The 25,719-nt window shown below is 50.2% G+C and overlaps 1 protein-coding gene across 1 annotated transcript in view; it reads left to right on the top strand.

Moving 5' to 3' along the window:
- The first annotated feature begins 2,218 nt into the window (after nucleotides 1-2,218).
- The window catches only part of Ahnak (AHNAK nucleoprotein), a 34,475-nt gene continuing 10,974 nt past the window's right edge, over nucleotides 2,219-25,719 (top strand). The window contains exons 1-8 of the mRNA XM_050136484.1: nucleotides 2,219-2,385; nucleotides 12,765-12,869; nucleotides 13,219-13,375; nucleotides 13,816-14,003; nucleotides 14,872-18,817; nucleotides 19,412-20,229; nucleotides 20,452-21,549; nucleotides 21,733-25,719. Coding sequence (XP_049992441.1) covers nucleotides 13,219-13,375; nucleotides 13,816-14,003; nucleotides 14,872-18,817; nucleotides 19,412-20,229; nucleotides 20,452-21,549; nucleotides 21,733-25,719 — 10,194 coding nt within the window. The 5' untranslated portion in view covers nucleotides 2,219-2,385; nucleotides 12,765-12,869. The remainder of the gene's footprint in view (nucleotides 2,386-12,764; nucleotides 12,870-13,218; nucleotides 13,376-13,815; nucleotides 14,004-14,871; nucleotides 18,818-19,411; nucleotides 20,230-20,451; nucleotides 21,550-21,732) is intronic.

Genomic DNA, 25,719 nt, shown 5'->3' on the forward strand with positions numbered 1-25,719 from the left:
ATTTTTTTAAATGTCAACAGGGATTACCTGGTTTAGGGTTGCAGGGTACTTTATCTTATTCTCGGTCTATGTTTAAGAGATTAAATAAATGCTATTTATATATAGATAGGGTCTCATTATTTAGCCTAGGTTGGCCTCAAGCTCACAAAGATTTCCAGTCATTGCCTCTGGAGTGCCGGGATTAAAGGTCTGCATCACCATGCCTGGCTCAATAAATGTATGAATATGAATTGAATGGAGTAAAATGTCTTGATGTGGTGAACATTGGAGAGGCTAAGGCAGAATTGCTGTACACATGAGGACAACCAAACCTATATTGTGAATTCTAGACCAGCCTGGGCTACGTTATAAGACCCTGTTTCAATAAATCACAATTGAGGGCTAGCCTAGGAGATGAGTCAGCCTGTTAAAGTCACTTGCCACCAAGCCTGGTGACCTGTTTGATCCCAGGCCCCACGTGGTAGAAGGAGAGAACCAACTCCCACAGGTTGTCCTCTGACCTCCACATGTTCATACACACTAAATAAATAAATTAAAGAATGACTGGCTCTTGAGTTTTGTTTTTTGAGTTGTGTTTTGACCTGATCCTTACGGTGTATCTCTGGTGTCCTGGGACTCATTATGTAGCCCCTAGTGAGTGCTGGGAAAGGAGAAGATTTGATTTTTTCCTTTGAAAGGTTGAGCCTATGACAGACAGTCTGCTCGTGATGATATCTGGTGGGGTTGAGTCACTAGATGAGAGAGAGAGAGAGAGAGAGAGAGAGAGAGAGAGAGAGAGAAGCATGTTAGTGGCCAATTTTCTGCTTTGTCTGTCTTTACATGCCCATACCTGTCTGAATTTCTACCTACATGTCTCCCCCTTGGCATGTCCATTATGTATGTGTCTGGTGTCTGTCATTCCCTTCTGTTGTCCCCCTCCCCCCTCCGCCTGTCCCCTGTGTGGTAACTGGACCTGGACACAGCCCCCAGGGCTGGCAGGAGACTTGACTGATATTTTTAGCCTGTAAACATGTTTGCCATTTCAGAGGACAGGGCAGGGCTGGTCTCAGCACCAGCCCACTCATGGTCTTTGAGCGAAGGCGTTCCTATCTCAGGCCAAGGTCTCAGTTCTCCAGCCTTAGGTCTCTTGGGGAGTTTGGAAAGGAAGGGAAACTAGAGTGGGCAGTTGGATAGCCACTTGCCAGGGAGGGAAGAAGAAAAAGGGAGGTATGTGGGGAGGATGTAGCCAGAAGGTCCCTGCAACCCCATCATTAAACATTTAATAAAATCCACATCTAGTTAGAAGTGGCTGTGGGAAATGGCTGTAAATTGGGGAGCTGAACAATTTGCAAATGGGAATATGGGGGGAGGGGCTGAGGGGTAGGAGAAAGACTGGAGAGGCAAAGAAAAAGCTGAATCTTGGGTTCCTCCAGGTTAGTGGGGCATGGTGGCTCATGCCTTGAATCCCAGGGAGGCAGAGGCAGGCGAATCTGCGAGGTTACCCTGGTCTAGTCAGTTCCAGGACATCCAGGGCTTCATAAACTGCTGCCCTCCAAACAAAACAACAAAAACCCCAAAGGGCACGAGGACAAGTGTCTACAGAAGAGGTTGAACAGACCCATTTCTCGTCCAAGGGCTACAAGCCTGACTCTGGTGTGGCTGCAGCTGCTGAATAGCTCCGTGGGTGCATAGGTGACCCCATTTCTGGGGGTTGAAATCTGAGTTTGAGAGTCAGCATGTTTTGTAGGAGCTTTGAGACAGTCTGAAGGCGAGAAATGGGCGCGGCTGCAAGAAACTTGGGAACCAACACGGGAGGCTGGGGCCTGGGACTGAAGTGTCTAAGCTTGAGAGAAAGCTCAAAGGTCTGTGTTGAGGCTGGAGGTCGAGGCTGAATCATCTGAGCTTCTTGGCTCTTCCTGCAGAATGGGTTGACGCTGGATTCCAACTGTGAGGGTTGGAGTGAGTCCCTGCTCCTGCGTGCTTCCAGGAATTTCTTGCCGGTGGAGACACACACTGCTCAGAGTGGGGTGGGAAGATCCCGACCCGGGACAGGAGCAATAAATGGAATAGGGGAAGGGAAAAGGCGATGCCTCTTCGTCCCTCGCCAGTCTCCCCTCACCAGCCCACTCCCGGGTGGCTTCAGCATTGGTCTCGCTCTCGGGTCCCAGCCCTGCTCGGGCCCCGCCCGGCCCCGCCCTCTCCCCACAGCTCGGGGCAGACCCGCCCGAGTTACAAGAGCCGCCTCCGCGCGCGGGGGCCCGGCCACTTGGAGCAGCTCTGCCGCGGGGACTGCACTGTCCGCCTGCCAGACCCGCCCCGACTGGGGCTCGCCGTCACCAGCAGTCACAGCACTGCGACTTCGGGCCCTACGTCGGCTATGGCTGCGTCCTGGGACTAAGTCCGCAGGTAGGGAAGCGAAACGCCGGCTGGTGCGGTCTGGAACTAGGACACCGGTGGCCAGGGAAGGAGGGACTCGGGAGAGGTGCATTTGCGGTAGTGTCACTTGAGGGTTCCAACAGTTCAGAGCAAACCTGGCCGCCTGTGACTGCCGGGACAGGCGACGGGTCACACTTCGGGAGTGGAATATTCTCCCTGGAGTTGGGGCACAAGTCGGGCTAAGTTAGAAAATCGCTTTGATAGATGCTTTGCTGCGCTTTATATTTCTCCCGCGGGTGGACTGTCGTCCCAACTGCACTGCAGGGCGCAGCGTTCCTGGCCTGGTGGCCCCTGTCCCACCCCTCCACTTTGGGGCGGTGGCTCAGAGCGCTGCTGAGTTCCTATTCCATGTTTACTGGAAAAGTTTTCCGAGATCCCCGTGACAATTCTCCCGCCCCTCCGGCGCCCCGACACCGCGTGTCCCTCTGCTGTCTTTCTCGGCTCTCCACACCTCGGCCCCGAACTTCGCGTCTGGAGTCCCCCTCAACCCCACCCTGCTCTGTACCATCAGCCTCTCCCTTTCTGGTTCCTAGCGGCGCCTTCGGCAGCTGCCCCGCCCTAGTCTTGCCCCTCCGTGTTCCCAGATCCTGAAGACTCCCTTCTTCCTTCTGGGCGTCGGAGCCTGGAAGTTTGCAGCACGCCTCCCCGTGGGATGGGTGGGAGTGGGGGTGAGGGACATAATTAGGGAGATTCCTGCGCTGGAGTGGGCGGGGAGGGGGGCTGTGCAAGCGACTCAGTCCCCAGAACCTCCCTTGCTCCTTCTAGAGGCGGTGCTTTCTCTCTACCCCACCCCACTCCCAAACTCGTCCGGGCGGGATGGCCCCCGCCCCAGCGCCTGGCTGGACGCCAGCAGCCTGAGGAATGTAGTGGTTGGAGCCGGTGACTAATTCAAACCAGAATTCGGGGGGGGGGGGAGAGGAGAGGGGCAAAGGGGAGGGGGAAAGGGGCAGTGAGTAGGCGGTGGGGGCCGGAGCGCTGGGCGTAGGTGAAGGACTTCACTGCTCACTCTGGAACCCTCCACTTTTGCAGTGCGAGCCAGCGGAGAGGGCGGGGGGCGAAAGCCTGCTGTGGAGTTGGAAAGCAGCGTGCTTAGGGTGTGTGCAGAGAGCTGTGTTATGTAAGGCTTTCCCATGCAGGGAGGGGATGTGCAGTGTGCAAGGGCCTGGGCTCCTCTGGCCGAGAGCCCCTTGCAGTATCAGGGCGGAGTTGGTGGGGACGCAGAATCTTGGTGGTGCTGGGATGGCAGCAGGTTTAGCTGTACTTGGTGGTGAGCATTGGAAGACTTTTGGCGGGGACCCGGGGATATCCCACAACTCAAACTGTGCCCTGACAACGTAGGGTTACCGATGTGTGTGTGTTGTACGTGCTTGCCTGCACACTCTGTCACTTCTGCACAACGTGAGCACAGAATAGTGTGCAAATGGTGCCTGCGTTGGCATCCTGGTTTGGCAGGGTGTGGTCCTGGCCTGTCTCTGAGGCCACGAGGTGCTCCTGGGGTGCTTGTATTCTCAGTGTTCCAGTTCTGGGGAGGGGATTTGTAGAAAAGCTTCCCCAGGTAGTTGGGGTCCTTGGAGAGTGACCCGGAATTCCCAGGAAGAAAAGAGCCCAGAAGTCTACTTCTGCCCCCAGAACACTGCTGGACTCCCAATAAGTAGTTTTGAAACAGTCTCCCATTAAAATTTAACCTCAATGGCAGGAACCATCTCCACTGCATCCCTTTTCTCACAGAATCCAGCGATTCAGCTGGGTGTTGTCCTCATAGGCGCGCGCGCGCGCGCGTGTGTGTGTGTGTGTGTGTGTGTGTGTGTGTGTGCGCGCGCACGAGCGTGTGGTGCGGACAGGAAGATGCCTTGGGAAACATTTAAAGGTCTCCACCTATACTGAGAATAGTTTAGGTGAGTAGAACTGCTTTGGTGTGTCCCATGAGGGAAGTCCCTGAGGCAGGGTAGTCCTCTTTTCCTAAGCTGAATGAACCATTGGCTTCCTTCTCTCACCTTGAGAAACTATGGGCTAGGTATGCATCTGGGGTGTCTAGTGTGCAGACTGTGAGGTAGAAGGGAACCCCTCATGTAAGGGCACTTCCTTGCTCCGAGCTGAGATACGGGCATGGGAGTGTGAGGAAGGAACTGGAAGCATGGGGTTAATCTAGTAAAGGGCCCTGGGTGCTGATAGGGATGGCATCTGGAAGATAGCTGAACCCCTTTCTGAGTCTCTTGTCCCTAGGAGAAGCAAGACATTCAGGAAGCTGCGTGAGTCATTCGAGGCTTAGTGCTGGTAATATGGAGGTCAGCAGCAATGCAAAGGGCTGAGGAGAAGCCAGGCATGGTCCAGGAAAGGACAGGAGAGATTGAACCAAGGAGCTCTGTGGAAGAAGAGTAGCATTAGTCAGGGCAGGGAATGAGCTGTGGAGCCCCAGGTCATTTCAGACGCAGGGAGGCTCTGCTTAGAGGTTCAGAGCGCCACTACTCCTGACTCCTCTGCTCCACTTGGAACTGTCTGGCGGGTTCTGGCCACCCGAACATAGCACTCCGAGCCTGAGGAGCTGGTTTGAGGAGTTGGGGTAAAGCTGTGGGGGTGGAGGAGTGTGTGGGGCATTGGGGTGTGGTCACTGCCTTTTTTCAGAACTTGGGAACTGCCTGGAGACAGACCAGAGAGGCAGACTGGGAGAGCTAGTCTGACTTCTGAAGGGCTCTTTGCCTGGACGCCCCCAAGATTGTCTCCTTGGGGCTGGCCTGACCATGTGCTTATAGTCACTCAGCCTACAGGAAGGGAGGTGGCTGTCAATTTACAATGTGCATTACAGGCCGCAGCAGTGGTGAGTGCCTAGGGCTTTCTGCTCTCTTTGCCCCCTTCAGGCGTCAGCCAGGCTCTCAGGAGCTTGCAGTTCCCCGGATTTGACCACCGGCTGCTTTCCAAAGTCTTCCGGACCATAGCATCACCCATACCTGAGTTTGTCCAAAAAGTGTCAGCATGGGGCGTGGTACTACAGACTGTTTCTGTGCGATGTCTGTGTGCGCTTTGATGAAGCTCCCCTTTCTCTCTCTGGGCCTCAGCTCTCATTGGGGCTAAGGCTCAAATAATTGGTCTTGTGTCGGTCACTGTTTGCATTGCAACGGGGGGTCATGGTTCCACTGTGGTCTCGAGTCTCTGTGTTTGTGTTACTGCCCCTGAGAAGATGGCCTGTTGGCTCTTCATGGGGCACTCATACTGTGGTATGTGTCACCTCTGTCTGCCGGGGACTTGGAGGGCAGAGGCAATGGCTGCTCTGTAGTGGAAGCTCCTTGTCGGTGTGCAGAGACTGCAGTTAAGGAACGAAGTAAGCTCCGCTCCTTTGTCCTGTGTGGGCCCAGGCCTTGAAGTTTGTGTCCCGAGGCCTTCAAGAAGGATAGGGCAGCCTTGGGAGTAGAGTCCCCACAGATGGTGGTTGAGCAGCAATGCATTGCACACAGCCTGTCAGGGAGCGGCATCCTGCCTGGTCCCTGGGGGCTGGAACGGAGGTTCTGGGGGAAGGGGAAGTGCCTGGAGCTGATCCTGGCTACGTGTCCTGGCTCTCGGCTGTGTGTGTGTGTGTGTGTGTGTGTGTGTGTGTGTGTGTGTGTGTAGCCACCGCCATTTGAAGACCTGGCCCTGAGTCTTTCACTACTTGGCCTGACCACTGGGGGGCGAACATGCAGCACCTCCCAGAGAGCTGGGTGGGGCCCGGGGTATATTCTAAAAACTAATCTACCCCCCCCCCCCAGCAACTCAAGATACTTATCCCCTTGGCTTCTCAACTGTAGGACATTGCCCTCAGAGTTAGTGTCTTAATCCCAGCCTCTCTGGCAAAGGCCAAATCTTCCTTGACATTGTTGCCAGATAAGGAACTTCCACCTGGATACTGTGATGCTGTCCCCAGTCTCTGGCACGGGGAGAGGTGGAGAGTCCCTCCTGGTCTCCTGGATAGGGGAAGGAGAGGGACTATCCCTGCTGGAAGTGAGAATTTAGAGTTTCGGGCCTTGCGGCTTGTTCCAAGAGTTGGTGGTGGGGAACGTCTGTGGTCGGAGTAGAGAGAAGTGGAGGTGGAGATCAAGAAGCAGTTGTAGGGCTGGGGCATGATGGTGCACGTCTGCCTTTTAATCCCAGCGCTCAGGAGGCAGAGGTAGGCAGGTCTCTGTGAGGCCAGCCTGGGCTACAAAGAGAGTGCCAGGACAGCTAGGGTCGGTACACACAGAAACCCTGTTTCAAAAAACAAACACAAACAATGGAAAAGAAGGAGGAGGAGGAGGAGGAAGCAGCAGCAATCATGGGACTGTATGACCGCTTTAGAGGTCAATGTGCAAAAAGCCCCAGCATGATGGGGAAAAGGAGGTTAGAGTGGGGAGGCTATGGCAGGAGCTGTGGGCTGGATCAGCACCACTTTCTTCCTGTGGCAGGTGCACGCACAGAAAGGGAGGTGCACACCCAGGGACCCAGCTTTACTAGGAGAACAGGTGACAGGTATCTGCTGAGAGCCATGAAATCTCACCACCGAGGACTGCCTGAGCTGGGAAGGGTGAATGATGAGGCTGACGAGGGTCTCTGTGCTCTGCATATGTGTGTGTCCCCTTAGGTGTTTCTCTGAAGATCCTTCCAAGATCCAGGTCGCTGGGTCTTGTTGGTCTAATTCTCTTTGATTGTTTTCTCCCGAAAGTTGACGGTGCCCCCGTTGTGTCTAGCTAAGTAGCCTTGTTTGCCTGAACTTAGATATTCCTGCCTAAGCTTCCTGAGGATTATAGGTGGCATGGGACACAAGGTCCATCCCTGTAAAGTTTTTTTTATGTTGGTTTATTTTGGCAGGTTCTCATTATGCAGGCAAGGCTATCCTTGAACTCACTATGTAGCCCAGGACGGGTTGGAACTTGCAGTGATCCTCCTGGCTCAGTGCTTAACTGCTGAGATTACAAGTGTGCACCATTATGCCCGTCTCTGCTAAACATTTGTTTTTCCTGTTTTGTTATAAATGTGTTTCTGTGTACTTACATGTGTGTCCTCACGCTGTGGCACATGTGTAAGTGTTTGAGAACAATTCACAGGAATCAGTTCTCTTCTACCAAGTGTGTTCTGCTGATGAAGCTCAGGTTGGGAGCTAGACAGAAAAATCTCCATTTGTCTTCTACATATTAACCCAAGAGAAATCCAGAACTAGGTTCTGGGGAGTTCTGGCTTCTGGGAAGCTTGGGATTCCTGACCCCTGGGAACATAGCCTCAAAGAGACCCAGAATCAAAGGCCCCTTAAATGCTGGGCGCGGGTGGGGCCATCATGAGGCTGGAGGGGCACAAGAGGGGAGGCTTTTTTCCATCTTCTGGTGGTTGCCTCTCTAGCTCCCAGTCTCCCCTGCTCCAGCATAGGCCTTGCTTCTGTGTATTTTCTTTATGGGTCTTTCTCAGAAATTTCTTTCTTTTCTTTTTCTTTTTTTTTTTCAGTTTTTAGTTTGTTTAGCTCTGACTATTCTGGAGCTTGTTTTGTAGAATGGACTCGTCTCAAACTCACAGAGATTTGCCTGCCTCTGCCTCCCGGGGGCTGGGATTAAAGGTGTACACCCCCACCCCCGGCTCTCAGGGGTTTGTGTGTCTCATCCTGTATATATTTGTGAATTGGTCCCTCTGCTTGTGTGAAGACTGTTGGATTGGGGCCTGTCTCCATATCTCTAAAATAAGGTTGCGAATTCTTGCCCTCCAGGGTCGTTTGTCCAGGAGATGGGACCCTAAGCAGAGAAGTCAGCAGTACAGCGCGTGGCATGCAGTGCTCTGCAGAAGTCTTTCTCTTAACTAGCGATGGCGGGGTTTCCTTCAGCGTGCAGCTTTCTCTTCCTCTTTGGGGAGTGTTTATGACAGGATATCATACATCTGGGTGTGTCTCCTTTCTATGACTCTCCAACCCCTTGCTTGGTTTTGAGTGTCAGGGCTTTCCCTCTGGCGGAGGTCTCTAATCCTAGCCATGAGTCATTATGTTCTTGGGGTGGGTACTGCTTGTCCCTGGCAGGTTAGTTAGGGCTTGTGGGTGCTGCAGTGCTGGAAGGTTCTGTCATTGAGGTCCCCCCAGATGCAGGTGCAGTTCCTTCTTCCACGCATATCCCCTTCTGCGTGCAGACTGTGCTAGTCAGGCCCACTGCTCTGTGCTCTGCTAGTGTAGGTCTTGTCTTCAAATCTGGCCCAATTCAGCCATTGAGACCCTAGGCCTTGTTACTCAGAGTCTTTGTGTCAGATAGACATTGGCTATCTGTAGCTGCAGTAGCAATTGCCCCGAGCTCTCCTCTGCGGAGAGAAACGGGAAGGCCTAGTCCCCTGGTGACAAAGGGGAGAGAATGCTCTTCTGGAGGTCACCCTTGCCAGGAACTCTCTGCTTTTGGGCATCGTCTGGATCTGCTCAAGTATGGCCCCTGTGGAAGCGGGCACAGGCAGAGCCTTGCTGCTGCATGGAATTTTGAGGTTCTGAGTTGCAGGATGGGGCGTTCTGTCATGGCATTTGGCCTGAACTGTGCCCTAGCCCCAAGTACTTTCTATTTTTTATCTAGAGCACCCTCACTGCCTCACTCCAAACAGCCTTCTGCCTCGGGGGTTCTCCACTCCAGCCCTGCTTCTCATCAGAAAGGATACCAAGGCTATCTCTTGGGCCACGGGAACAGAGCTAGCAGAGCTGAGTTATAGGGCTTTAACACTCCCCTATTAGCCTCCGTGTACCTTCCTTTCCCATATGTGAGTGGCAGCCAGTGCTGTCCTCTAGAATGTCATTGTAGGGAAAATTTTGCATATTTTTGCTGCCAGAAATGGCAGTGGTAGCCACACGTGGCTGCTAGGCTCCTGTAATGTGGCTAGTGGAACTACATTTTTAACTTCAAGCTGGGTGTGGCGGTACACCTTTGCAATCTCAGAACTCAGAAGGTAGAGGCAGAAGGATCAGGATGTTTAAGGTCATTCTCAGCTACACTGGAGAGATGGCTGGGAGTTGGGGGGTGAGGACTATTTCAGAGACCCCAAGTTCGACACCTAGCATCCATGTTGGGCCATTGCAACCACCTGGAACTCCAGTTCCAGGGGAATTTGACATCTCCGGTCTCATGAGCACGTACACATACATATGAACATAAAAATTAAAAATAATTTAAAATTGGGAGCAGCCTGGCATAGTAGTGCAGGCCTTTAATCTCAGCACAGGGAGGCAAAGGCAGGCAGATCTCTGTGAGTTTGAGGACAACTTGGTCTACAAAGTGAGTTCTGGGACATGCAGAGCTACATAGTAAGAATTCATCTCCAGAAAAAAAAGGGACTGGTGACTTTAAGCTAGGCAGTGGAGGCACACATCTTTAATTCCAGCACTTGGTAGGCGGAGGCTGGCAGATCTCTGAGTTCAAGGCCGCCTGATCTACACAGTGAGTTCCAGGACAGCCGGGGCTACACAGAGAACTCCTGTCTCAAAAACAACAAAAAAAAAATTGAGTTGTTTATTTATGTGTGTCCATGTGGGACTGTGTGTGCCACATATGTGGAGGTGTGCAGGGAGGCCAGAGGGCATAGGATCCTTGGAGCCGGACTTACTGGCTGGTGGTAGTGAGCCACCTGACAGGGCTGCTGGGAACTAACTCAGGTTCTCTGGAAGAGCAGCAAGCATTCTAAATTCACACGGAGCCACCTCTCATCTGGTGGGGAAAATACCACTATAGTTTAATTATTTGCCTAAAATTATTTTATTTTTCACTTCTGGAGACAGGTTCTCATGAAGCTCAGGTCACCATTAAACTCTAGATCTTCCTGCTTGCCCACTTGAGTGCTTGGATTATAGGTGTATAATCCGTTTAAATTTAAATTGCCACATGCGGCTACCATGTTAGTAGCACACATTTGTCTCCGTTCAAGCCCCAAAGGCTTGTGATGAGTGACTGAATTGTGAAGAATTCCCCCAACCTCCAAAGACCATTTTTGGATTTTCCTGGAGGCCTGGCTTAACCTAACCATGTGGGAGGAGAGGGAAGAGCATCTGGGTTTGCTACAGGTTCCACTGGTGGAGGGCAGGCCAAGAGCTGGGGCCTAGAAGCAGAAAATCGGGCCATGGCTATCATGGCCTCACACCTCTCATGTGCATCCCATGTCTTCCGGGCCTAGATTTGAAGAGAAGGGAGCCCTTCCTGGCTGTGTCAGGATAACAGAGCTGTAGCATGAACCCAGTGGTTTCTGTTCTCGGGGGTGGAGAACTTTTCAGAATTACTTCTCTCTAAGTAGCCTACCGGGTGAAGCCTACAGGGAGTTGGTCCTCAGCACTCTTTGCATCTAAAAGACCCTTGTCCTTGGGCTCAAGCTGGAGAAAGGGAGCTGTGGCAGGTCCTAGCCCCTCTGCTCCTTGGTGGCCTGGCCTAGGAGGCTTTGCATTGACTAGGTTTTAGGCGTGACCCTGTGCGTGTCTGGAACTGTTGCTTCAGACTGCAGTGACTCACCGTGGAAGGGGGGGTGGAGGGTGGGGCCCCCATGTGGGTGAGTGAGCTGGCTCTCTTTCTCCTCTGCTGGCTCAGCACCAGGCTGTTTAGCTGAGCAAGGGGCCCTGCACAAGGAGGAAGACAGGGAAACCTGAAGGGGTGGCTTCAGTTCTTAGGGGTCCAAGCTAGAGACTTTTGCTCTTCCTTCTTCTTAGGCTGGCTTCTCAGTGTTGGTCTGGGGCCGGGGCAGAAGGTGCCAGTTTCGAGTTGGGAAGAGTCAGTATGACTTTCCTCTTAACGTGGCCTCTTCTGCCTGCTCGGAAGGGAGAGGGTGTTTCCCTAGCTTGAGCCTGTGCCAGCGGGCCTCTCTCCTGTCTTTGCTCGGACTCTAGCCACACCTGTGTTGTCAAGTAGGCTCATGAGAAATGCTGCATTTGTGAGTTTGTTGAGTTTGAGAGCAGGTGTGGTGATCTGGGGTTTATATTTGTGTTTCTGTTTTACCCATGTTGGTATCTTCCTGAAACTGGACCTGCTAAGTGCCATGGGTTTCTAAGAGCCACGGTCCCATCCTAGAGGCCGATTCCAGCACCTTGGATGCCCCATTTATATTTCATTGCCCTGATAAGTCTCTTAAGATTTCTGGAACATTATGGAGCCCAGCTGGTCACACCCAGAGTCTCTTGCTTATCATTTGTGCCGGGACAGGACTCTAAGTCTTTTGAATTTCTGTATCTGGCACATGGCGTGCATTCAGTAAGTGTCTAGAGGATGCTTGAGTGACGGGAGCTAACAGCCCAATGCAGTGTACAATTAAGTGCTGGGCTGGGCTGTGTGCCCTGATTGGTATCCTTTATAATATCTAGTGCAGACTTGGGCATACAGGAGGTGCTCAGTATGCATACATTTATTGATTGGTTGACAAATTTCTGGATGTAAACAGTTTCAGGGTGGGGCTTTGGGTGAGGCTCACCACAGTTTATAGAGTCCCTCATACAATTTCACAGGTATGCTTTAGATGGCTGCTAGTGCCATTTTGTGTGGGTGGCTGTAGTTGGTTCATCGTTATATCTACCATCCTTCCGGGTGCCTTCCCAGGGTACCTCTGCAGCTGATAACTCATCTGGTGGCAAGGAGGCATGCCCTTACCTATGGAGTCTGGCTCAGGGCCCAGTGTGGGCAGCCAGATGGCCTTTGACTCACCATGGTCCTTGACTCACCACAGGCCTGAGTTGGGTTCAGCTTTGCTTCGGTCTTTTGGCTTTGGGAGTCTGGGAGAGTGGAATTGTCTTTTTTTAGGTCAGCTGGAAAGGATTCCCTTTGGTCCCGAGGGCCAGGCTAGAGATGGTAAACTGAGTCACTGTCAGTGCGGTGGGGAACAGCAGCATTTGTGCTTGGAGAATGGTCTCACATTACTGAAGAGGTGAGACTCAATGTGGTATAGGGGAAAGACCCACAGAAACACAAGCTAGGGTGTGGCATCAGCATTGTGTGCACTCCAGGCAAACTGGCCTTTCAGAGTCTCAATCTCTCTGCTTGTAAGGTGGGACCAGCTATTCTAGAGAATGGTGAACTTGGGTTTGTTGTGGAACCTCCGTGGACCAGCTGCTGTCTTCTTTCAATCTGTATGGAACTCTTACCATTTCCACATTCACAGCCAAGGAAACAGGTTCAGAGAGGTCAAGTGCCCTTGGCAAGAGTCCTATAGCTAGGAGGATGCAGCCAGTGGTGGAGACTTGGTCTAGTTTCCTTTAGCTTCGTTTTCTGTGGCAACAGACCTCAGAGTCATGTAGTTGCTGGCTGTGGTAGGGACCTGACTGGAGTTTTGGCCTGGCCTGGGAAACGGCATCTCTCTATCATTTGGGTGGCAGCTCATGGAGGTTTTGAAAAGCCAAGTGTGAGCATCACGGTGAAAATTTTTCCTAGGTTGTGTGACTGAGTTTCCCAAAGAGAGAGAGACTGTTAAAAGAAGAGAAGAAGGAGGGGCGGGCTCCTGGCAAGGCGTTCGCTCCTGAACAGAGTCCTGCAAAGGTCAGTAGGTGGGATGGTGCAGAGGGATGGGGGTTAGGATGGGGGACACTGGGTATTTGATGTAGTATTTGGAACTTTCCCTGGGTGGATCAAAGGGCCGGTTACCCCCTTTCTATACTCTTTATTGTGCATTGGGAGAACTTCCACAGTGGAAAAACATGATACAGATCACTCTCCTACCCGAGGAACCCCTCACTTGGCAGGTGAGCCAGGGCTGAGGGAGCAGGTGCATGGCGCTTGTTTTCCACTCCCTGGGTGTGCACAGCACCAAAGATTTCTGGCTTTCTCATGCTTTTCTGCCCCTCATATCTCCCGTGACCAATGCTCTTGTTTCTTCACCTCATCCCAGATGGAGAAGGAGGAGGAGACAACTCGGGAGCTGCTGCTGCCTAACTGGCAGGGCAGCGGCTCCCACGGACTGACCATTGCCCAGAGGGATGATGGAGTCTTTGTTCAGGAAGTGATGCAGAACTCCCCTGCGGCCCGCACTGGAGTGGTCAAAGAGGGTGAGTCTCCCCAAGATAGTGACTGGGCACTGGGGGGTGAGAGAGGTTACTAAAAGGAAGGACGGGAGGCGGGGGAGCAGGCAGAAATGCCCAAATGGCTGTGGAAGGCTTGGGTCCAACAACTAAAGATGGTCAGTATCCAAGCCCTGTTCTTTTTTGCCTACTCCGTGTCTTGCTTGTGAATATGAGGGGAGGCAGTTATGAGGAGTCCTGGAGCCCTTGTCTTCAGATCCGAGTCTTCTCCCTCACCAGCTCTGCAGCTTTGTGTAAAATAGTTGGCCTTTTGAGCCACAGTTTCCTCATCTGTACAAAGAATGGGCAAAATACCATGTCTGCATGGTATTTACAAAGCTAAAGGAAAGTCAGTTTTAGCATCTGTTATGTGGTACTTTCTTGAGCCCTGCATGTCTTTTACCTAATTGTTGCACTTCCTTACTTAGGGGACCAGATTGTGGGTGCCACCATCTACTTTGACAACCTGCAGTCTGGTGAGGTGACCCAGCTGCTGAACACCATGGGGCATCACACTGTTGGCTTGAAGTTGCACCGTAAGGGGGACCGTTCCCCTGAGCCTGGACAGACCTGGACTCATGAAGTCTTCAGCTCCCGTAGCTCCGAGGTGGTGCTGGTGAGTTCCTGGTGACCCACCTTTGCTCTGAGCTTGCCATAATCCTGGTGGCCTCCTGGCCTCACTTCCTGAGCCTTCTGCTTGTGTCCTGAACCTCTGCTACTTCCATCTTCTTCTTTCATTTCTTTCTGACTTCTCTCTGCTGCTTTCTTCCTGCCTATGTTGTGGCATGCGGCTGATTCTGTTCTTACAAGTATTGTGTTCTTTCGGTCTCTTGAGACTGTGCCATGGCTTGGGAACCAGCTCAAGTGTTAGGGGCTTAGATGCCAAGTAAAGACTGCTTTACTAGAGTTTTTGAAGCGCTTTCACTGGTGTTCAACCTGCCTCTCTACTTTCTGTGCGTGAGAAGATGAGCAGCGTAGGGCTCGTGGGGAAGGCTTCTTCACTCCTCGTGGCTTGCTTATGGAATAAACCATGTGTCCTAATTGTGAAAGTATTCCCAAACACAGCCAGGCCTTCAGGCTTCACAAACGCTCCAGTATGCAAAGGCTCTTAGGAGACCTTAACCAAACAAGCCTGCAAGTTGAGAGTTGAAGGATGAAGGGTCTGTTTGGGATGGGTCCATGGAACAGGTTGATTTGAAGTACCACTGGGTGGTCGAGTCTCTTCCTGGGAGCACAGTTCAGGAATCTATGACCTTTGCTTTCCAGAATTTTCTTCCAGATAGTTTCTCTTTTCCTCTTGTAATGTGACTGTCAGCCCCTTTCTTCAGTCCCCTGTGTTCTGTCCCAGGAGACTCTCTGGAACTCTGTTATGTTCTGAGCATCTTTGAGAAACAAGCAACCCTGTTGTCGGCTAGGCTGCGGCCAGGCATCTGCCAACTCAGGCGGGCTTTGCTGCAACTTCTGCTGGGCGTGTCTTTCTGCAGAGCGGGGATGATGAAGACTACCAGCGCATCTACACCACAAAGATCAAGCCACGACTGAAGTCGGAGGATGGTGTGGAAGGGGACCTTGGGGAGACCCAGAGCCGTACCATCACGGTGACCAGAAGGGTCACAGCCTACACTGTGGATGTGACCGGTCGGGAAGGAGTGAAGGACATCGACATCAGCAGCCCTGAGTTCATGATCAAGATACCAAAGCATGAAGTGACTGAAATCGCCAACACAGATGTAGAGATGCAGTCTGGGAAGACGGTGATTAGACTACCCTCAGGATCGGGGGCAGTTTCTCCAACCCCTGGCTCTGCCATGGATATCCGGGCAGGGGCCGTTTCTGCTTCAGGACCAGAGCTCGAAGGTGCTGGCCAATCAAAATTCCAGGTCACCGTACCTGGGATAAAGGTGGGAAGCCCCGGCGTCAATGTCAGTGCAAAAGGCTTGGACTTGGGTGGCAAAGGAGGGATCCAAGTTCCAGGGGTGGACATTTCGTCTTCTCTTGGGACTGGCTCAGTAGAGGTACAGGGTCCTTCCCTCCAGAGTGGTGATATTGGGAAAATTAAAATTCCAACCATGAAGATGCCAAAATTTGGTGTCTCAGCAGGCCCGGAGGGTCAGATACCAGAGGCAGGGCTGAGTGTTTCCGCACCTGAGTTCTCTGTGGGGCATAAAGGTGACAAGCCAGGTTTGGCCATTGGTGGGAGCATTCAGGCCCCTCACTTGGAAGTCAGTGCCCCTTCTGTCAATATTGAGGGCCTTGGGGGGAAGCTGAAGGGTCCCCAAATCACTGGGCCATCACTCGAAAGTGACTTAGGTCTGAAAGGTACCAAGCTGCAGGGGAACATAGGAATGGATGCCTCTGCTTCCAAAATTGAGGGCAGCATCACTGGTCCCAGTGTGGAAGTTGGAACCCCTGATGTCGACATTCATGGGCTAGGAGGCAAACTGAATTTGCCCAAGATGAAAGTCCCTAAATTCTCTGCATCAGGTTCCAAGGGAGAGGGAGTTGGCGTTGATGTGACAGTGCCCACAGGTGAAGTGACCCTTCCTGGGGTCTCTGGGGATGTTAGTCAGCCTGAGATTGCCATTGGTGGGCTAGAAGGGAAGATAAAGGGTGCTAAAGTCAAGACACCTGAAATGATCGTCCAGAAACCTAAAATCTCCATGCAGGATGTGGATCTGAGCCTTGGGTCTGGTAAACTGAAAGGCGATATGAAGGTGTCTGCTCCTGAGGTCAAAGGTGATGTTAAAGGCCCTCATGTGGCAGTTAAAGGCCCCAAAGTGGACATAGAGACACCAAACTTAGAGGGGACCTTGACAGGTCCCAAGCTCAGCAGCCCTTCTGGAAAAATAGGGGCCTGTAGGATATCTATGGCAGATGTAGACCTAAATGTAGCTGCGCCTAAAGGGAAAGGTGGTGTAGATGTTGTGCTACCCAAAGTAGAAGGGAAAATCAAAGTCCCTGAACTTGATGTCCAAGGCCCCAAAATGGATATTAGTGCCCCAGATGTGGAAGTGCATGGCCCAGAATGGAACTTGAAAACGCCCAAGATGAAGATGCCCAAGTTCAGTGTCCCAGGGGTCAAAGGAGAAGGCCCAGATGTAGATGTGGCTCTACCGAAAGGAGACATCAGTATTTCAGGGCCTAAGGTCAACATAGAAGCCCCAAGTGCCAACATGGAGAGTCTGGGGGGCAAACTTAAAGGTCCTGATATTGATCTTCCTGAAGTGAGTGTCAAGACTCCAAAGGTTTCCATACCTGATGTAGATCTGCACATCAAAGGCGCAAAGGTGAAGGGAGAGTGTGATGTCACAACACCAAAGCTTGAGGGTGACCTGAAAGGCCTCCAAGTGGATGCTGATGCCCCAGAAGTGAATGTTCATGGCCCAGACCTGAAGATACCCAAGATGAAGATGCCCAAATTCAGTGTGCCAGGGTTCAAAGCAGAGGGCCCAGAAGTGGATGTGAATCTGCCCAAGGCAGATATGGACATTTCTGGGCCTAAGGTGGAGGTCAGTGCTCCAGATGTGAGCATTGAGGGACCAGAAGGGAAACTGAAAGGACCTAAGTTTAAAATGCCTGAAATGAATATCAGAGCTCCAAAGATCTCCATGCCAGATGTGGACTTACACTTAAAAGGCCCCAGTGTAAAGGGAGAATATGATGTTACCGTGCCAAGGCCTGAAGGTGAGATTAAAGTTCCTGATGTTGAACTTAAAAGTGCCAAACTGGACATTGATGCCCCGAATGTGGATGTTCAAGGTCCCGAATGGCACATGAAGATGCCAAAGATAAAAATGCCCAAGTTTGGTATGCCAGGCTTCAAGGCAGAGAGTCCAGATGTGGAGGTGAATCTCCCTAAGGCCAACATTGATGTCTCAGGACCCAAGGTAGATGTCAAAGCACCAGATGTGAACATTGAAGGACCTGAAGGAAAACTGAAGGGTCCTAAGCTGAAGACGCCTGAGATGAATATAAAGGCCCCAAAGATCTCCATGCCTGATGTAGATTTGCATATGAAAGGCCCCAAGGTAAAAGGAGAGTATGATGTCACAATGCCAAAGATTGAAGGAGATTTGAAAGGCCCCAAAGTAGATGTCAGTGCTCCAGATGTTGACATTCAGAGTCCTGATTGGAACTTGAAAATGCCAAAGATTAAAATGCCCAAATTTAGCATGCCTAGTCTCAAAGGAGAAGGCCCAGAATTGGATGTAAACATGCCCAAGGCTGATATGGACATTTCTGTACCAAAACTAGATATTAGTGCTCCAGATTTGAACCTTGAAGGACCTGAAGGAAAGTTGAAAGGCCCCAAGTTTAAGATGCCTGAGATGCATTTCAAGGCTCCAAAGGTGTCTCTACCAGATGTGGACCTGGATCTCAAAGGACCCAAAATGAAAGGAAATCTAGACATGTCTGCACCAAAAATAGAGGGAGAGATGAAAGTACCAGATGTGGACATCAAAGGTCCGAAGATAGATATTAAATCACCAGATGGGGAAGGTCAGGGCCCAGACTGGAGCCTGAAAATGCCAAAGATGAAAATGCCTAAGTTCAGTATGCCTACTCTCAAAGGTGAGGGTCCAGAAGTGGATGTGAACCTGCCTAAGGCTGACATTGATGTCTCAGCACCCAAGGTTGACATTGAAGGCCCTGATGTGAGCATTGAAGGACCAGAAGGAAAGTTGAAAGGTCCTAAGTTCAAGATGCCTGAGATGAACATCAAGGCCCCTAAGATCTCCATGCCTGATGTGGACTTAAACTTGAAAGGCCCCAAAGTCAAGGGGGATGTGGATGTGACACTGCCCAAGCTAGAAGGTGAAATGAAAGTGCCAGATGTGGACATCAAAGGACCTAAAGTGGACATCAGTGCCCCAGATGTGGATGTTCATGGGCCAGATTGGCACCTGAAGATGCCCAAGATGAAAATGCCCAAGTTCAGCATGCCTGGCTTCAAAGCAGAAGGCCCAGAAGTGGATGTGAACCTGCCAAAGGCTGACATTGATGTCTCAGGACCCAAGGTGGACATTGAAGGCCCTGATGTGAGCATTGAAGGGCCAGAAGGAAAGCTGAAAGGTCCTAAGTTCAAGATGCCTGACATGCACTTCAAGGCTCCTAAGGTCTCCATGCCTGATGTGGACTTGAATATTAAGGGGCCTAAAGGAAAAGCAGATGTGGCATTGCCTGATGTAGAGGGTGAAATAAAAGTTCCAGATGTGGATGTTAAAGGGCCCAAAGTTGGCATTGATGCTCCAGACATTGAAGTTCATGGCCCAGACTGGCACCTTAAGATGCCTAAAATGAAAATGCCCAAGTTCAGCATGCCTGGCTTCAAAGGAGAAGGCCCTGAAGTGGATGTGAACCTGCCAAAGGCTGACATTGATGTCTCAGGACCCAAGGTAGACATTAATGTTCCAGATGTAAATATTGAAGCTCCAGATACAAAACTAAAAGGGCCAAAATTTAAGATGCCAGAAATGAATATAAAGCCTCAGAAGATATCCATGCCAGATGTTAGCTTGAATTTGAAAGGCCCTAAAGTGAAAGGAGACTATGATGTTCCAAAAGTGGGAGGAGAAATAAAAGCTCCTGCTGTTGATATCAAAGGCCCCCAAGTAGATGTACCAGATGTGGATGTTCATGGCCCAGACTGGCACCTGAAGATGCCTAAGGTAAAAATGCCTAAGTTCAGTATGCCTGGCTTCAAAGGAGAGGGCCCTGAAGTGGATGTAAATCTTCAAAAGGCCAACATTGATGTCTCAGGACCCAAAGTGAACATTGATGTTCCAGATGTGAATATTGAAGCTCCAGAAGGGAAACTAAAGGGCCCCAAGTTCAAGATGCCGAGCATGAATATACAGACACACAAAATCTCTATGCCTGATGTTGGTCTTAATCTGAAAGGACCTAAACTGAAAAGTGATGTAGATGTTTCTCTTCCAAAAGTGGAAGGAAATTTGAAAGGTCCTGAAGTTGATGTTAAAGTCCCTAAGGTGGATGTGGATGTTGGTGATATTGATATTGAATGTCCAGAAGGGAAGTTGAAGGGTCCCAAGTTCAAGATGCCTGACATGCACTTCAAGACTCCTAAGATCTCCATGCCTGATGTGGACTTAAACTTGAAAGGCCCCAAAGTCAAGGGGGATGTGGATGTGACAGTGTCCAAGCTAGAAGGTGAAATGAAAGTGCCAGATGTGGACATCAAAGGACCTAAAGTGGACATCAGTGCCCCAGATGTGGATGTTCATGGGCCAGACTGGCACCTGAAGATGCCCAAAATAAAAATGCCCAAGTTCAGCATGCCTGGCTTCAAGGGAGAAGGTCCTGAAGTAGATGTGAACCTGCCAAAGGCTGACATTGATGTCTCAGGACCCAAGGTGGACATTGATGTTCCAGATGTGAATATAGAAGGTCCTGATGCAAAATTGAAGGGTCCTAAGTTCAAGATGCCAGAGATGAACATCAAGGCTCCCAAGATCTCCATGCCTGATTTGCATCTCAAGGGTCCCAAACTGAAGGGAGATGTGGATGTTTCCCTGCCCAAAGTAGAAGGTGACCTCAAGGGCCCTGAAGTTGACATCAAAGGCCCCAAAATGGACATTAATGCCCCAGATGTTGATGTTCATGGTCCAGACTGGCACCTGAAGATGCCCAAGGTGAAAATGCCCAAGTTCAGCATGCCTGGTTTTAAAGGCGAGGGCCCTGAAGTGGATGTGAGCCTGCCAAAGACTGACATTGATGTCTCAGGGCCAAAGGTGGACATTGATGTTCCAGATGTGAATATAGAAGGTCCTGATGCAAAACTGAAGGGTCCTAAGTTCAAGATGCCAGAGATGAACATCAAGGCTCCCAAGATCTCCATGCCAGATGTGGACTTGAATTTGAAGGGGCCCAAACTGAAAGGAGAGATAGATGCTTCTGTGCCAGAAATGGAAGCTGATCTCAGAGGTCCTCAAGTTGATATCAAAGGCCCCAACATAGATGTGGAAGTGCCTGATGTTGACCTGGAATGTCCTGAGGCAAAGTTGAAGGGCCCCAAGTTTAAGATGCCTGACATGCACTTCAAGACCCCTAAGATCTCCATGCCTGATGTGGACTTACATTTGAAAGGCCCCAAAGTCAAAGGGGATCTCGATGTGACAGTGCCCAAGCTAGAAGGAGAATTAAAAGGTCCCAGCATGGATGTGGAAGTACCTGATGTTGACCTGGAATGTCCTGATGCAAAGTTGAAGGGTCCCAAGTTTAAGATGCCTGACATGCACTTCAAGACCCCTAAGATCTCCATGCCTGATGTGGACTTAAACTTGAAAGGCCCCAAAGTCAAGGGGGATGTGGATGTGACAGTGCCCAAGCTAGAAGGTGAAATGAAAGTGCCAGATGTGGACATCAAAGGACCTAAAGTGGACATCAGTGCTCCAGATGTGGATGTTCATGGGCCAGATTGGCACCTGAAGATGCCCAAGATGAAAATGCCCAAGTTCAGCATGCCTGGCTTCAAAGCAGAAGGCCCAGAAGTGGATGTGAACCTGCCCAAGGCTGACATTGATGTCTCAGGACCCAAGGTGGATGTTGAAGTTCCTGATGTGAGCATTGAAGGACCAGAAGGAAAGCTGAAAGGTCCCAAGTTTAAGATGCCTGACATGCACTTCAAGGCTCCTAAGATCTCTATGCCTGATGTGGACCTGCACTTGAAAGGCCCTAAGGTCAAAGGGGATATGGATGTGACTGTTCCAAAACTGGAAGGAGATTTGAAAGGCCCCAATGTGAATGTAGAGGTACCTGATGTTGACCTGGAATGTCCTGAGGCAAAGTTGAAAGGCCCCAAGTTTAAGATGCCTGACATGCACTTCAAGACCCCTAAGATCTCCATGCCTGATGTGGACTTACATTTGAAAGGCCCCAAAGTCAAAGGGGATCTCGATGTGACAGTGCCCAAGCTAGAAGGAGAATTGGAAGGTCCCAGCGTGGATGTGGAAGTACCTGATGTTGACCTGGAATGTCCTGATGCAAAGTTGAAGGGCCCCAAGTTTAAGATGCCTGACATGCACTTCAAGACCCCTAAGATCTCCATGCCTGATGTGGACTTAAACTTGAAAGGCCCCAAAGTCAAGGGGGATGTGGATGTGACACTGCCCAAGCTAGAAGGTGAAATGAAAGTGCCAGATGTGGACATCAAAGGACCTAAAGTGGACATCAGTGCTCCAGATGTGGATGTTCATGGGCCAGATTGGCACCTGAAGATGCCCAAGATGAAAATGCCCAAGTTCAGCATGCCTGGCTTCAAAGCAGAAGGCCCAGAAGTGGATGTGAACCTGCCCAAGGCTGACATTGATATCTCAGGACCCAAGGTGGATGTTGAAGTTCCTGATGTGAGCATTGAAGGACCAGAAGGAAAGCTGAAAGGTCCCAAGTTCAAGATGCCTGACATGCACTTCAAGGCTCCTAAGATCTCCATGCCTGATGTTGATTTCAACTTAAAGGGTTCTAAAATCAAAGGAGATATTGATGTTTCAGTCCCAAAACTTGAGGGAGACTTAAAGGGTCCAGAACTGGATGTCAAGGGCCCCAAATTGGATGTCGACATGCCAGAAGTAGCTGTGGAAGGCCCGGAAGGTAAATGGAAAAGTCCTAAATTCAAGATGCCAGACATGCACTTTAAAGCTCCCAAAATCTCCATGCCAGACATTGATCTTCACTTAAAGAGTCCAAAGATAAAGGGTGAGGTTGATGTAGATGTTCCCAAATTGGAAGGAGACCTCAAAGGGCCAAGTGTGGACCTAAGTGGACCAGACATTGAGATTGAAGGACCAGAAGGCAAACTGAAAGGTCCTAAGTTCAAGATGCCAGAGATGAACATCAAAGCCCCCAAGATCTCCATGCCTGATTTGCATCTCAAGGGTCCCAAACTAAAGGGAGATGTGGATGTTTCCCTGCCCAAAGTAGAAGGTGACCTCAAAGGAACAGAAATTGAAATCAAAGGCCCCAAAATGGACATTAATGCTCCAGATGTTGATGTTCATGGTCCAGACTGGCACCTGAAGATGCCCAAGGTGAAAATGCCCAAGTTCAGCATGCCTGGCTTCAAAGCAGAAGGCCCAGAAGTGGATGTGAACCTGCCAAAGGCTGACATTGATGTCTCAGGACCCAAGGTGGACAATGAAGGCCCTGATGTGAGCATTGAAGGACCAGAAGGAAAGTTGAAAGGTCCTAAGTTCAAGATGCCTGAGATGAACATCAAAGCCCCGAAGATCTCCATGCCAGACATTGATCTTAACCTGAAAGGCCCCAAAGTGAAGGGTGATGTGGACGTGTCCCTGCCCAAAGTGGAAGGTGAGATTAAAGTTCCTGAAGTTGACATCAAAGGCCCCAAAGTGGACATTGATGCTCCAGATGTGGATGTTCATGGTCCAGACTGGCACCTGAAGATGCCCAAAGTGAAAATGCCCAAGTTCAGCATGCCTGGCTTCAAGGGAGAGGGTCCTGAAGTGGATGTGAACCTGCCAAAGGCTGACATTGATGTCTCAGGACCCAAGATGGATATTGATGTTCCAGATGTGAATATAGAAGGTCCTGATGCAAAACTGAAGGGTCCTAAGTTCAAGATGCCAGAGATGAACATCAAGGCTCCCAAGATCTCCATGCCTGATTTGCATCTCAAGGGTCCCAAACTGAAGGGAGATGTGGATGTTTCCCTGCCCAAAGTAGAAGGTGACCTCAAGGGCCCTGAAGTTGACATCAAAGGCCCCAAAATGGACATTAATGCTCCAGATGTTGATGTTCATGGTCCAGACTGGCACCTGAAGATGCCCAAGGTGAAAATGCCCAAGTTCAGCATGCCTGGCTTCAAGGGAGAGGGTCCTGAAGTGGATGTGAACCTGCCAAAGGCTGACATTGATGTCTCAGGACCCAAGGTGGACATTGATGTTCCAGATGTGAATATAGAAGGTCCTGATGCAAAACTGAAGGGTCCTAAGTTCAAGATGCCAGAGATGAACATCAAAGCTCCTAAGATCTCAATGCCAGATTTGGACCTTAACATTAAAGGCCCCAAAGTGAAAGGAGATGTAGATGTTTCACTTCCAAGTGTTGAAGGTGATTTGAAAGGGCCTTCTCTTGACATAAAGGGCCCAAAATTAGATCTAAATGCTCCAGATGTTGACATTCATGGTCCCGAGGGCAAATTAAAAGGCCCCAAACTGAAAATGCCTGACATGCATGTCAACATGCCCAAGATCTCTATGCCTGAAATTGACTTGAATTTAAAGGGCTCAAAGCTTAAGGGAGATGTTGATGTCTCTGGACCCAAACTGGAGGGTGAAATTAAAACTCCCAAGTTAGATGTGAAGGGCCCAGAAGTGGACATTTCTGCTCCCAAGGTTAATATTGAAGGGAAATCAAAGAAATCTCGTTTTAAGCTCCCTAAATTTAATTTTTCTGGATCCAAAGTTCAGACACCTGACATGGATGTCAAAGTTAAAAAGCCAGATGTTGATGTAACAGCTCCAAAAGTTGACATTAATGCTCCAGAAGTGGAAGTACAAGGCAAAGTGAAAGGATCCAAGTTTAAAATGCCTTTCCTGAGTATTTCATCTCCCAAAGTTTCTATGCCTGATGTGGAGCTAAATTTGAAAGGTCCTAAGGTCAAGGGAGACTTAGATGTAGCAGGCCCAAATTTAGAAGGAGACTTTAAAAGCCCTAAAGTGGACATTAAAGCACCAGAGGTTCATATTAATGCACCTGATGTGGACGTTCATGGTCCAGAATGGAATCTGAAGATGCCCAAGATGAAAATGCCCAAGTTTAGTGTATCTGGCATAAAAGCAGAAGGACCTGATGTGGCTATGGATTTACCAAAAGGAGACATCAATGTAGAAGTTCCCAGTATGAATATTGAGGGCCCAGAACTCAATATAGAGGGTCCAGAGGGAAGCTTAAAAGGCCCCAAATTTAAGATGCCTGAGATGAACATCAAAGCCCCCAAGATCTCTATGCCTGACATTGACTTAAACCTGAAAGGTCCCAAGGTAAAAGGTGATGTAGATGTATCTCTTCCCAAACTTGAAGGAGATCTTAAAGGGCCAAAAGTTGACATCAAAGGCCCCAAAGTGGACATTGATGCTCCAGATGTGGATGCTCATGGTCCAGATTGGCACCTTAAGATGCCCAAAGTGAAAATGCCCAAGTTCAGTATGCCTGGCTTCAAGGGAGAGGGCCCTGAAGTGGATGTTAATTTGCCCAAAGCTGACATTGATGTCTCAGGACCCAAGGTGGACATTGATGTTCCAGATGTGAATATAGAAGGTCCTGATGCAAAACTGAAGGGTCCTAAGTTCAAGATGCCAGAGATGAACATCAAGGCTCCCAAGATCTCTATGCCTGACATTGATCTGAATCTTAAAGGCCCAAAATTGAAAGGTGATGTGGATGTGTCCTTGCCCAAAGTAGAAGGTGACCTCAAGGGTCCAGAGGTGGATATTACTGGCCCTAAAGTGGACATTGACATTCCTGAAGTTAGCATTGAAGGTCCAGAGGGCAAACTGAAAGGCCCCAAGTTTAAGATGCCTGAGATGAACATCAAAGCCCCCAAGATCTCCATGCCAGACATTGATCTTAACCTGAAAGGCCCCAAAGTGAAGGGTGATGTGGACGTGTCCCTGCCCAAAGTGGAAGGTGAGATTAAAGTTCCTGAAGTTGACATCAAAGGCCCCAAAGTGGACATCGATGCCCCAGATGTGGATGTTCATGGTCCAGACTGGCACCTGAAGATGCCCAAAATAAAAATGCCCAAGTTCAGCATGCCTGGCTTCAAGGGAGAAGGTCCTGAAGTAGATGTGAACCTGCCAAAGACTGACATTGATGTCTCAGGACCCAAGGTGGACATTGATGTTCCAGATGTGAATATAGAAGGTCCTGATGCAAAACTGAAGGGTCCTAAGTTCAAGATGCCAGAGATGAACATCAAGGCTCCCAAGATCTCCATGCCTGATTTGCATCTCAAGGGTCCCAAACTGAAGGGAGATGTGGATGTTTCCCTGCCCAAAGTAGAAGGTGACCTCAAGGGCCCTGAAGTTGACATCAAAGGCCCCAAAATGGACATTAATGCTCCAGATGTTGATGTTCATGGTCCAGACTGGCACCTGAAGATGCCCAAGGTGAAAATGCCCAAGTTCAGCATGCCTGGCTTCAAAGCAGAAGGCCCAGAAGTGGATGTGAACCTGCCAAAGGCTGACATTGATGTCTCAGGACCCAAGGTGGACATTGAAGGCCCTGATGTGAGCATTGAAGGACCAGAAGGAAAGTTGAAAGGTCCTAAGTTCAAGATGCCTGAGATGAAC

The sequence above is a fragment of the Alexandromys fortis genome, unplaced genomic scaffold, assembly GCF_014885135.2.
Source record: "Alexandromys fortis isolate MF-2015 unplaced genomic scaffold, M_Fortis_MF-2015_v1.1 scaffold_3, whole genome shotgun sequence".
NCBI lineage: Eukaryota > Metazoa > Chordata > Mammalia > Rodentia > Cricetidae > Alexandromys > Alexandromys fortis.